This window comes from Corvus hawaiiensis, chromosome 5, assembly GCF_020740725.1.
Source record: "Corvus hawaiiensis isolate bCorHaw1 chromosome 5, bCorHaw1.pri.cur, whole genome shotgun sequence".
NCBI lineage: Eukaryota > Metazoa > Chordata > Aves > Passeriformes > Corvidae > Corvus > Corvus hawaiiensis.
The window spans coordinates 16,503,362-16,517,217 of NC_063217.1; the positions used below are offsets into that span (position 1 = coordinate 16,503,362).

Sequence of the window (13,856 nt, forward strand, 5' to 3'; positions counted from 1 at the left end):
TACAACCACTTCTGCATATACCTTTATGGGGGCAGAGTTGAATAATTAATTGTTGTAACCCTGGAAATAAGAATGGTTAATTGGGTATTGAAATTCTTAGTGTTCTTGGGGCAGCGTGGATGAGAAGTAATGAAAACAGTGCTGTACATTTCCATCCTCACAGATACCAAAGCACCGATCAGTGTTACTGTACACTAACATCTCTCTTGATTACAAGTATGAAAAGTGCCTTTTTACCAAATCTGCTGCCAAAGACACTTTTCCAACGACACAGTTCATTCTGGAAAACATACTGGACAATTGGGATGAAAAGTATTGGCCTGTGTATTGTTTTTGCATGACCTGGTTTTTGGTAGCAGGGAGGCCACAGAGATGGCTCCTGTGAGAAGCTCCCGGAAACTTCTACCATGTCCAGCAGAGCCAATCTGATGCCTGTGAAAGATGGACATGGCTGAAACTGGGCCAATGAGAGAGGTTGGTAATGCCTCTGTGATTACATATTTAAGAAGAAAATAAAAACAAAGTCACACAGGTTTTGGCTTCTAGTCAGAGGAGAGGAGGAAATGAGAACATGTGAGGGAAAACAACATGGTGACACCAAGGGCAGTGGAGAAGGTGGGGGAGCCAGGATTCCTCTGCAGGCTGTGGTGCAGACCATGGTGCAGCAGGTTGTCCCCCTGCAGCCCATGGGTCCACGGGGGATGCAGAGATCCACCCACAGCCCGTGGGGGAGGTGCCCGTGCCGGAGCGGGTGGATGCCTGGAGGAGGCATCCAGGGGAAGACCCGGTGGAGAGACGGGGCCCTGCTTCCAGGCTGGAGCAGTCTGTCCTCGGAGGACTGACTGCACCCTGTGGACAGAGAGAGCCCCGGCGCAGCAGTCTGGGAGGACTGTGTGCCCGTGGGAGGGGCTCACGCTGCAGCAGGGGCGGTGGGGCTGCTGCTCCTGAGAGTGGACCCACACTGGGGAAGTTCACGGAGAACTGTGTCCCGTAGGAGGGCTCCCACAGTCTCACCAGGGGAAGGACTCCTCTCCCAGAGCAGCAGAAGAAAATCTCGATGATGAACTGACCAAAGACTCCCATGCCCTGTCTCCCTGTGCTGTCGGTGGGAAGGAGGGAGGGGCTGGGGGAAAAAGGTGTTTCTAAGGGCTTATTTTACTTCTCATTATCCTCCTCTGATTTCTGTTAGCAATAAATTAACTTTGTAACTTTAAGCTAAGCCTGTTTTGCTCTTTAATTGTTTTCTCCTGGTCATTATCTCAATTCATGAAGCCTTTGCTAACTTTTTTCCTTTCTCTCCTCTGCCCAGCTGTGGCACAGGAGGGTGAGCAAGCGACTCTCGTGGCTGCCTGGCATTGGGCCAGTGTCAAACTATGACAGCCTGTAGAAGTGTTCTGCCCTTCCTTCCACCTTTGCACCACCAGTGAGATGCAGTGGCTGTTTTGTATGAAGTGTTGGCATCTGTTAGTGCAGGTCTTGCTGGCTGTTGATGTAAGAAGAGGTTAGGCTGGAGGCACACCTCTTTGCACGTGTAAAATCTTTTTAGGTAGCTGGGCCCTGCTGGTCGAAATTAAATGGGGATTCAAAGCAACTGAAGAGGAACTATCCTGTCTTTAATAGCAGGCTGCTAGTCGCACATTTTTCTGCCGTTCACATTTATTGGGTTAATTACCCAAAACAGCTTCTTCATGAGTTCTTTCCTCCCAACAATGAGTTAGCACGATCTGATAAATGTAGCCATTCCCCTGCTTTGCGTTTATATGGGCATAAAACTAGTATGGAGATAAAAGGTACAAGTATGCAGTTGCCGTCACTCTGGAACTTGGCGCATGTCTGACTTAATTCAGCATGACATAGAACTCTTCTGAAAACCATAGAAATTGGGTAATTTACAAACCACAGAAATTGGGTAATTTACAAACTTTAATGCTCATACTTACACATCATCCTCATTTATCAGGCTGATACATGTATTGAAATTCAATGGGAATATTACACAGCAATGCTGACTATACAAAACAGTTTATGAAGCAAACCAGAAATTATTTCTAAACCAGCCTGCTATAAACATGCTATTTTTGATGGTGTACCACATGCTGTACAGCATAACATTCACTTAACAAAAAGCAATAAATGTTAAAATTACATTATTAGATGCAGAACTTACTTTAAACAGCTGATGAAGCAAGTGTATAAACGTACAGAAGATCCTTTTCCAGCTGGTGCCAAATTGACAGGACGTATCAGAGTCCAAGTTGCATATTTAATGAAATTGTGGAGTGGTACAGCCTCTTGATTAAAAAGTCTTTTCACATAACAGTATCCAGACTTTTTCTTTTTCTTCATTTTTTACAGAAATTGTTAAAAAAATGCATTTTTCTGAAATTCATGCCTATAACTCCATAGTTACTAGATGTAAGAAAGTGCAGGTATTCCTAACTATTTACTTAGAAATTACATCTTTTTTTTCTTTCCCTTAAATCATCTATTGGGTTATCATTCATAAAAAAGAGAACAGGAATGACTTTTACAGTAATTCTGAGAAGTACGCAAATAGTTTGCTTTAAAATGAAAAATACTTAGTAAACCATTCTTGGTGCTGAGGATCTTGGTTTTGGTCATCTTTGGTTTGTGGTGGTTCATTGCCATGTGTCCTGTGCAAACAAATAAGCACTAGCATTACCGTCCTACTTACGTACCATCTTATCAATATGTAACACTTTTCCCAGAAAAACTCATGATCCTGTGAATGGTTCTGTGCTCACATGAATGGATGAGACCAAAAGGTGCCAACTACAATTTTAGTGGGATTTGTGCCAGCCAGGTAACTGGGCTAGCAGCACCAGTTGTAACATGAAGAAAAGCATGAAGCAGAGCCTAACAGCTATGGAGAAACATTTGAACATAGTTCTTAACTTGACATCCCAAAAAATTAAACAAAAGGATGCTTCAAGAATATGAAGTCCTGAAAATCAGAGAATGGCAGCTGCAATTCACTCTTAAAAATAGGAAATACAATTTATGCATTAAAAATGTTGGATAAGAGTTCTATTTGAAACAGAAAAATTTATCTGAACACTACCTAGCATTCATAATCAATCCTATTACATAGTCCCCAATTTTCCATCATTCGGGATTTTTTTAGCATATGATAGTGAATAGGACTTAACTTTCAATTGACTGATGTAAAAGAATTAAGCAAGTAGCAGCCAAGCTACCCCGAGTCTCCCTGCACATTTGTTTCTCTTTAAAACAGAAATCTCATTTGCCTTGGCAGTCATCTGGCATGATACAGCATGTTTGTATCTTTAAGAAGTGGGAATTGCCAAACAGGATCTAAGCCTGTGTCCCAGGTTGTTTTTGTCAGTAGTCAGCACCATCTGCCCCCAAGGAAAGAACTCCCTTGCACATAATGTACAGGATAACTAATCTCCACCACGAGATAGGCGAGAAGGCTGGATTTTGTCCTGAAATACAATGGTAAGGTTTGGGGACTTTTTAACTGGATATTAGCTACATACATTTTTAACTATTTCTTGAAGAGAGAGTTCATGTTATAAAACACTGAACATTGTTTAAATAACTGATAAATTTGAAGAATTTAAGCTCCTCGGGGAGAAAACACCAAAGAAGTTTAGTTGCTAATCAGTTTTTAAGTCTCTAACCTTTGCCTACATCAGCCTAGATTCAGTCAAATATCTCCTAAAATAAAAATATGCCATCTATGTCTACCAAGTGCAAGGTGAGGCAATAAAAATAAAAAGGAAGACACATCCTTAACAGAACCACTGAAAGATGCCATGTTCACAATTAACTATGTTCTTAGTTAAATACTTGCATCTCCTTTTCTTTTCTTTTTTTTTTTTTTTTTTGTGGGTATGTGTGTGTCTGTGTGTGTGTTTCTTGGTTTGGGGTTTTTTGTTTTTTTTTACCGGGGGGATTGCAAGCATAAACTCTGCTGGGCAGGGATTATGGCCCACTTTTGCAGTAAAGTTCTGGGTCTGTCTGCAGAAAACCAAACACACCGAGTTCACGGCGCAGTAGGAACCTTACATCATTGTGTATTTCCAAATGTCTAATGTGTTTGAATTGCCTATAAGATTCTAATTATGAATTCATTTATTGTCATACAAAAAGGACAAATACCTTGTGGCAGCACTGCTGTCTGAGGACTGTATTGATGGAGAGCCCACCCTGAGGCAGCCAGGACTCCGGTCTAAGCTTGTAGATTTTGTTATTTGAGGAGCACTTCTTTTTGATCTCAAGTCACAGCTCAAAAAGCTCTTTGCGTAGGAAGCTAAATTCGGAACACTGACAACACGACTGGGCACCTCAACCGTTTTCTTCTGCTGCTTTTTATTGTAACAGAAAACTTCATTACATACACATTTTTTACAATTTATAGTATAAAACCTCAACAATACTTCATTCCCACATGTTTTGTGAGGAATACCCAAATAGGAAGACTTCTTTTTCTATAGGCATTTAAATTAAATTCTCAGAGTATGCTGTGAGTATCCATGGATTTTGTCATCCAATTAAAACAATCTCTGTATTTGACCCTGAGATTTTTTACACACCAAGGTGCTTTCCACAAACTTGACTTGCCTTCTTTCTATGGCTATTTGTAGACAGTTATCACACAGAGGGGCTGAAATGACAAAGGGCAGATACCAATCAACTCAAACTGATTCGTAATTTTCCTCGATGCTTGCCGATTAGTAACTCCCAAATCTGCAAGCAATGGCCATGCTAATCCCAGTGGAAGACTGATGTCATCAGAGTTTTAGTGTTTTGTATCAGCTTAAACACCTGTTATCTATGTTGCATAAATACTTGTACTGAATTTCTCTTATGCTCAACAACTGACTGTAGGCTGGCTTATTGGAAAGAATTCTGCTGAATAACATTACCATAAAAAATTTTTAACACTTTTATTGTCCTGATTGCCTGTATGATCCAAACAGTAATAAAAACAATCACGACTTGTGATTTTAATTGCATTGCCCATCTTACCTTTCTGGAGGGAGTCAAGCATACTGTAGTAGGGTTGAAAGAAAATGACCGATTCCTGTAAGATTCAGTGCTGGCTGCAAGTGAATGCTGACATTTTCTTCCTTCCTGAAGGGAAACAAAGTTATGTGTATGGAAACATGTATTTGTTGGAAGCTGGTATGGAAAGATACATTTGCCAAAGTATTCCAGAACAGAAAGAAACAACCAGTCTGAAGCAATGCATGAAACACTGAATAGAGCCTTTCAACAGATTCCAAAACACAGATGTACATATAAAAAGCAGTCTTACCACCAGCTGCTTGATAATCTCTTCTCTCTCACTTAATTTGTCTTGCAGACAGTTTATAAGGTGTGTATCTTCAGACGTGGACTCCCACTTTCTTGACTTTTCTTCTAATTCTTTAAGTCTGTACCAAAGAAAATGCAGACCAGAAAAAAAACTTCTTCAGATCATGTTCAAGAGACACCTCAGATGTACTCTTCCCTAAATTCCAAGCCTAAAATACAGGGACATAGCCAGTCCTTTCTGATAAAACAGCATTTTTTAAAAATGGGCATCTGTACATGGTTTACATAGAAGTACACAATATTCTGGAGTTCCAAAATAAATTGCCAGGGTTAATCCACAACTTCTATCCAGTGTAACATCCAGCCCCTTGTGTAAAATAGTAACAAGCTTGCACATCATGTTGCTAGTCTAGTTTCCTAAAGAAAAAAATCAGTGTTACAGTATCAATACACATCAATATTCATCTATTTGTTCTCTTTCCTGACCCAGTAACTTTAGAATCCTCAGAAATACTAAATTCCTGTAACTTTCATTAAATGAGGCTTGGATATACACACTGCTTTAGTAACCCTGCTAAGTCAAAATCTGTAGTTTGAGTTCAGCTTTTTAAATTCCTTTCTCAGGGGAAAAGATTCAAATGCTATTTGATATGGAAACTCTTAGATATGGTGTAGAAACATACATTTGATTGACCCATAAGAAGACAAGTAATTATGTAATCAGCCAAGTTCATGAATTTTGCTGCTTAAGAAACTGAATGCTATGAAGTTCACCTGCCATAACCAGGACACATACTGAGAAATGTATTACAGAATACAAAACACCATTTTGTGGGGTTTTTTTTAATGTGTGGGAAAACATCTTTGAGAGGACCACCCCCAACTCTTATCATCTTAGAGTTATCTCAGAGTTTAAATAAAAAGATAAATCTTTACATCTGAAAAGTTTAAAGGTTAGAGGCCTGCTTACATGCCAGGTCTCTCTCTGGGCTTCTGCTGTGCAGTTGGGATAAGAGAAAAGGATGAGCGATATATATAAGGGATTATTTCTGAGAGGTCTCTTCTGTACAATCTGAAGCACCACAGAACTTCTTAACTCCACAGGGGGCTGAAAAGTGCATTTATTTACATGAGCATCATTTTCCTTGGAAATTTCTAAGGGAGTGAGAATGAGGTTAAGAAGCTTTTACTCAACAACGTTGCTCTGCTGAACAAAATTAAGTACAAGATCATGGATCAAGGCCTCTGGTATCCTCTGTGACAAAGATGAATTTTCATTTCATAAAATTTCTAGATCCGACATGCAAGTTTTAATTTAGCATTATGAAACTTCATGTATAGTGCTTTCGATTAAACGATATCCAGAATTTATTACAATGTATCTGGGTCTTTTTGGTTTGCAAAGACAATACCTATACACTTCTATTTTGATCCTGATAATATTTTACTTATGATTAATACAAAAACTGTACATAGTAAGAATAATAAATTTAAACAGAACTCATTGCCAGCATTAGCCAGAGTTTATTATTAAATTACTTACGCAGTTTCTAAGGAGAAAATCTTTGCTTGGAGATGTGCCTGAGTGCTGCTGAAATCAGATACTATGTTGTCAACTTCCTGCCGGTGATCTCGTTTCATTATGTCCAGTTCTTTTTTATGCTTGATATTGAGGTCTTCTACCAGTAGCCTTTCACTGGTATTAAAATATGTCTGAATTCTCATGTTTCAATACTAGTTTATGATCATTGATCAAAGCATGCAGTTTTGAGGCGTTTTATTGACTGCAAAGGTAGTTAATTGGGCAATGATCTCGCTTCTGTCTACTGACTTGACTTTGACATTTTGATTGCAATCTGAGAAAAAACATTTTAACACTTAGGAAGAGAAAAATTATTTTGAAAAGTACTTGACCTTCACCCTTCAGGAAAGGGAAGATCTATTCTGTATAATGATGCTATTGATATTCTGCCTAGGGTTAGTTTCTACATTAATTAAAACATGACAATAAAGTACCATAGGGACTTATTTGTATTAAGAAAAATTATGTTGAAATATCTGGGATTTTAACATGAGGCTCTCATGATATATTTCACTACATCATGGCACCAGAAACATTTAATACTGCCTATCATCACCATCTTAAAAAAAAGTGAAGAATGTTGTAACAATGCTTTTAACTATAACATTTATCTTTTTCAGACAATATATTTTGAAAGACACTGATATGGTTAATACCATAAACTGAAAACTAAAAAAATGCCTTACATTTTCTCAAGCCTAACTGTAAGATTGCATTCTAATACCAATCCCAAAAGCAGTAGGCATCTATTGAAGAATCATAGTTTGATTTTTGTTTGCTATTGCTTTGTTAAACCTTGGAGAAACTTTTTGATTAACTCAATAGAGAGCCCATGTTTTATGGTTTACTGATTAAAATAGATGTGCTCAACTTTGCATATTAACAATTGTAGTTTTCACAAAAGACATTCAGTTTACCTTCTGTTTTCCCCTATTTTCTTTTTAATGTGTTCTGAAGCCTGTTTCACTTGTTTCTGAAAGGCTTCAGGAAAGGCCAAAAGGTCCATGAAAGACTTCTCCCCTTGAAATTAGAGCACAGCCATGGAAGTGACTGATTTGGCACTTAGCATAAAATAAGCAGCAGAAGAATAAGGGTAAAAAAAGGGAGAAGAATCCTTGAAATGAATCTTCAGGAGTAGAATATTCTCCTTCAGAATAGCCATTTTGGGACTTGCTCTCTCTTCTCATAAAAACACCTTTGTCTGCTCTCATCCTAATCCTTGCAAAAGCTTTCTGTACTGGAGGCGGAATTCACACAATTCAAGAGAATAGAAAGAGGAATTATTACTTCAGGCAGATCACTGGTTTCATTTACATGGCAAGAGTAGGACTAGTAATTTTAAGTAATTTGTTATAAAAATTTGTCATATGCAAATAACAAGCCACTATCAGCTTTCAAATCAGAAAAGAAACTGGCATAAGACAGGGGCACAGTTGTTAAAAGTAAAAATAGCAGTTACTTATATGCACCAATTTAACTATTCCCCTACACAAATTAGTAGTCCTGCAAAAGCAAAACAAGAGCTGCAAGTTAATGTTTCAGGTCTTCCATGGGTTAATTTCAGACCAGCCTGTATGAGGTGCCTAGGTCCACTCTGATGGTCTCTAGGTACTACCTCTGGTTATTTGAAGGATTTCTCCTTACATAATTTCCATTAATGCTTCCTTCTCAAATGCTTACTTAGTAGAGCTACACCATTTATTCCCTGTAAAGAAAATCCTCCAGCCCAGCAGCCTTAGCATCTGAAGCCTTTTAGACCTCATCGCTGACACGTGAATAATTCTTCTCTTCATGAACAGAGGCTCTAAATTCCTTCAAGGTAGCTTGAGGACATAAATGAAACTCTCTGGTTTGCAATTCTTTCTGTTGATCTTGCTTCAAAAGCTTGAAATGAAATTCACTTTGAAGTAAGTCTCCAAAGAGTGCCATTGCAAAAAAAAAAAAAAAAAAGTTTCTCATTCTTTAAATAGCTACTGACTGGTAGACAGGAATGGAATTACTCTGGCCACTCTGCCAGTCTGCACAGAGACGTTCTATCCATTGAGTGTTTTCTCTAGGTTATATGGGTCATAATTTTAAAGATTCTTTTAAAGACACACTCTTCAGAAATCCTTTTATACATACAGCTTGTGTAGTTAGGGGCAGACTTTCTACACCATTGTAAAAATTAATTGAAAGGTACGCACACACCAGATCCCTCAGTCTCTCTGCAAAGAGAATGTGTTAAATATGTTCATCCAGAAATTTCAAAGGATTCAACAGCCATACAATTGCAGTGGGCAGTGAACTCAGTCTTGTCTCCTTTGTAAGTTGTGCCAGGGGAGATTTAGGTTGGATATTAGGAAGAATTTCAAAGGAAGGGTGATTAGCCATTGGAATGGGCTTCCCAGATGTGTTTAAGGAAAGACTGGACATGGCACCCAGTGCCATGGTCTAGTTGACATGGTGGTGTTTAGTTGGATTCATTGATCTCAGAGGTCTTTTCCAACCCAATCCCAAATTGATCCTGGGATTCTGCACTTTTTCTGTACGCAAATGGGAAGACCCATTTGCACCACTTGTGCTGTGCCTGTGGCTACTCAAAGAAGACATGGTTTACCTTCTACAAGATGGCCAAGACTTAAGTCACCTTGCCCTTCCTGTGCTCTGACAGCATCTCACAGCGCCAGGCTCACCATCAGCCAGAGGCACTGTCAGCGTCCACTGACACTGCCCTTACTCCCCCTGTGCAAAGCTGGCTGCTACAGCCAAAGCAAACTCTTACAGGGTATATATGGCACTCTCAAGTGTCCCCTTTGGAATTAACAGTCCATTGGTTTCAGCTACAGAGAGTATGTATAAAAACCTGATATTTATTCTCAGAGTCTTGATATTTTCTTGATAGCTCTTTGGTGAGTTTGGGATTTATGTCTTCCAGTGCCTTTGAAAGGCTGACATTATGCACATTTTCTCAGGTCACTCCTGTGGGGATACACTAGACATATTTTTCTGTGACATACGATGAACGATTAGTTCAAATGTATCTATTATGGCTGGAGGAAAATGTGAAATGAACTACTGCTTTTGCAAAATTCCTAGCTTCTAAAATTAGTACTTTAGAAAGGAAAGATTCTGACATGCATCGCACTTAGAACACCACTCATGCTGGCAGTATTATTGAATCTCTACATAGCACTGTCAAGTGTGAATTCAAGGCAAACCTTCTATGCTGTTTATCTCTATCCTGAAGCTGTGCAGCTTCTTGCTTCTGTGACTCCAACTCAGCACTGAGTAGCTCCATTGTGTCCTTCAAAAGTAAATTCTCTTTCTTGAGTTCAGAAATTTCACGCTGACATTTTTCCAGTTCATCGTGAAGAGATCTGATCTGGCTTTGGCTACTTCCTTCCTAAGAAAAAAGTCAAATTTAGTTATTCACAGCCCCTTATTTTTAATATTAACATCTTCCTGGAATTGCATGCATTTAATTTTTGTGATCTGATTTTTCAATTATACATGCCATGCTATATATATGCAAGACAAAATCAGTGATCAAAAGTTCCTGAATATATTCTATAGTCCCCACAGAATTTATTTTATTGTAACATTCATTCATCTACTTCTTTTGTAGATTCTGATCTTTAATTGGAAAGAAAAAGTCTTCCCATAGGGAAAAAATTATAAACATTTAAAGTGAGACATAAAGGAAGAAAACCCATTCCATTTCTGGAAGAGACTGTATACTTTTGTTATCACTGGAGAGAAATTTGATATTATTGCTTTTGCTAAACACAACATGGCAATGAAGTACAAACTGGTCCCTTGCCTGCTGCTTCTTCAGTGTCCTCACACTCCTGAGCTCCATTTGTAGCTCTTCTATTTGTTTCTTTAGGTTCATGCATGATGTCTGTTGCTCAGAGAGTTCCATCTTTAGAGATCCTAGTAACAGTCAGACAGACAATCATTTAGGCAGTCAGAGGCCAGCTGGATGGGAAAGGCAGATACAGGGAATATAGGTGAAAACATTAATATATTACATTTTGCTTTGTTCCTCAACTCCTCCCCATTAAGCATAATGGCTTCCTATTACTAGAGAGGTAACTCAGCTGAGCAATAGTGAGATGATATGGAGCTACAATAGCAATGACTCAACGTCAGAGTCGGAGAGGTCATTCTGCGTCAGCTGCATTGCAGACTACATCATCGCAATTGTTTCTTCTAATCTTGAACTTTACTGGAGCACCCCTCAGCTTCCCTGTTATTTCCACTGGTGTTTTATAGAGGGCCATAATGCAGACTGAGACTCTGGTTTTATTAGAGAAGTACAACGCTTATGTAAGCTCATCTGTCATATACTGCAACTTTTGTGTATATTACGTGCAAGTTTTTCAAGTACAAGAAGAAAAGAGTTTCTATCTCTGTTGTCTCCCTACAATTTTTCTTGAAGAAGAGAATCTATTTATTAAATTTATAAACTTTAGAGAGAAAGAAATCTTTCTACCAAATTTTAATTACTGGGGGGACAAAAACCAAGAAGAAAATTCACTTTGTACTTTAAATACAATCAAATTATTCTTTAATTAAAAAACATTTTATAGATGACCTTTAATAACCTGAGATTAAACCTGGAGATGTTACACATCTTCCTAGTGCAGTGTTCTGTTTACTTCTAAACAGTTTAGGGCACTTCGAAACTGCCTAAACAGTACATAGGGAGCAACCGATCTCCACTGCTCAACTCAATAGAACAGACTTGAAGCACATACAATAATTCTTCTCAACATAGAAAAGAGTAAAGTCATATTAACTAATTATAATTTTCCAATCTAATATGACTGATAATACATACTTGAATGTTGTACACCAGATTACTCTCTCAGCAACATTCTGCTGCTGACAATTGAGGGCTTGGCTAACAAAGAATAAGTCTATATTGTTGAAATTGCGGGGTATGAAAGAGGAGATTAACAAAGACCTGAGTTCCCAGAAGATGGGAAGGAAAATGAATGGGATAAAAGTCAGTGGTTCTCAGCATATATATAATCAAGCAGTAGGAGCTGTGCATGACACTATACCTAGCAACAGGGTTTGCTGCTTCTGTATCTGCTCAAGTTCATCATGTAATTCTTTCTTTGCTTTCTCTTCCAAGGTTTGTATTTCCAGCCTATGAGACTGACGTTGGATCTTGAAAGTCTCATTAAATTCCTTTTTCAAGCGTTCTTCTGCCTCCTGGAAGCAAAAGTCCCCCCCAAAACAAAGTAGTTGGAGCCTATTTATCAGCTTGTTATTTTACTTGTAATGCTAGGATGAATATGGCCTTGCATTGTAGAACTTTAATTTTCATCACCACTTCACAAGACACATTATCAATGCAAGTATAAAAATGAGCTGAAGTTAAATTTTAACACTCAATAGGTACAAGATAAATTGTCAGGGTATCGCCTCTCAGATTTGTTGTGCAAGATGAAAGAATAACACCGACATCTTTGCACTATTTGACATTAGAAAGTTTTATTATTCAACATACAAAGCCTCCCAGCTTTGACCTGTTTGTCTTTACTTATCACAGTGTGTCAGAAAAAGGCTTCTAACTTTCCTTGTATCATTCTTGGCTCAAGCTTCCACTGTCATTAGAAGTACTGCTGGTACACTGTAAATGATGGAGCAGTTGCTCTGTAGGGGTTCTGAAAGCAAACTCCTGTCCTCTGTTTCATTCTTACCACCTCACTGCCTTCAGCTTGGTTTTGCCAAAACTGGAATTTTATTTGGAATATATAAACAGGATATTAAATTCTACTTAGGGTGGTTTTATCACCTACATTTCATAAGGTTCTCTAAGCTATGAGAACCAACAGGGACATCTGAACTCCATGGCACAAACATATGTACATTTTTCAAGTTGACTTTTTCTTGAACAGCAACAGTCTTTAGAACTTCAGTATATTCCATTCACATTTTGTCACTGAAATCAATCCGCTTGAACTTTTAAAAGCTTTGGTTATCCACTTATTGAATTGATTTCTTGAAGGTATATAAGGCAATACACATCCCCATTCATGTCTATTATTCTTCTTAAGTATTTATGTATAAATTAATAATGGATGAAAAAGAATAAAACTAAGGCCTGTTATTAATATACTCAGGAATTCCCTTGTATTTCTGAAGCAGGTGCACAGATAAAGGAGGTTGTATTCATTGCAGCCTAACTGTAGGGTATATTGTATTCACAATGTGGTCTAAGTTAAAATGTTAAAATTATAAAAATAAAACAATAACCCCACAAACCACCAACTAGCCCCTCTCAGCCTGATGAGGAGGAGGTTTCAAAATCACAGAACAGTTCTTTATGTGCAACAATGGCAACCCATCATTAAGCTAATTGGAAGTAACTGAGTTTTGATAATTGGCTCTCACTTGGATGGTTTACCCCATAAATATATATATTTTTATATATTTACATTAGTATATAGTAAACTGACCTTGAGTTCCTGATTCTTGCTTTTCTCCAACATTTTTAAGATTTTTTGATGTGATGCCTCCAACTGCAGTTTAACATTTTGATTTTCTTTAATGGTGTTTTGAAGATCCTGCAAAAGTGTCTCTTTTTCTTTGTTGGACTGTAGATTATGTTTCTTCAGTGACTCTTTGAAATTATTTGCTTGTTGTTCTAATATTTGCTTCAGCTGAGACACCTTCCAGAAAAGTAAGTCAGCAGGATAGGATTAATGGCTGCATTCACAATGGAGAGGAATTATGTAAAGCTGAATAGATTTTATGAGCTTGTGTTGCTCTATGAAAAAATAGCAAGACGCTTGTTTTGTGCAAGGAGCCCTTTTTCAGTGAAGAATGATAACCCTTTTGCATATTCTGTCTGTTGCTCGTCAAGTACTTTTTAAAAATTTCAAATCATCTCCATCTCATACGTGCAATCCATAGCTCAATTTGCACAATAATATGGCACAAACCAGAAGGCAGACCTAAGGCTCTGCTGAAA

At 38.1% G+C, this 13,856-nt stretch overlaps 1 protein-coding gene across 5 annotated transcripts in view; it reads right to left on the reverse strand.

The window, feature by feature from the left end:
• Window positions 1-1,905: 1,905 nt before the first annotated feature.
• FAM184B (family with sequence similarity 184 member B) overlaps window positions 1,906-13,856 on the reverse strand; it is a 39,678-nt gene continuing 27,727 nt past the window's right edge. For 2 of the 5 annotated variants that reach the window (XM_048304848.1, XM_048304846.1), the window contains 9 exons: window positions 13,342-13,554; window positions 11,938-12,091; window positions 10,689-10,801; window positions 10,087-10,271; window positions 6,848-7,000; window positions 5,306-5,423; window positions 5,017-5,121; window positions 4,147-4,352; window positions 1,906-2,654 (listed from right to left, as the gene is read on the reverse strand). In XM_048304848.1, coding sequence (XP_048160805.1) covers window positions 2,564-2,654; window positions 4,147-4,352; window positions 5,017-5,121; window positions 5,306-5,423; window positions 6,848-7,000; window positions 10,087-10,271; window positions 10,689-10,801; window positions 11,938-12,091; window positions 13,342-13,554 — 1,338 coding nt within the window. In that variant the 3' untranslated portion in view covers window positions 1,906-2,563. The other 3 variants (XM_048304847.1, XM_048304849.1, XM_048304851.1) reach the window with 3 other exon arrangements.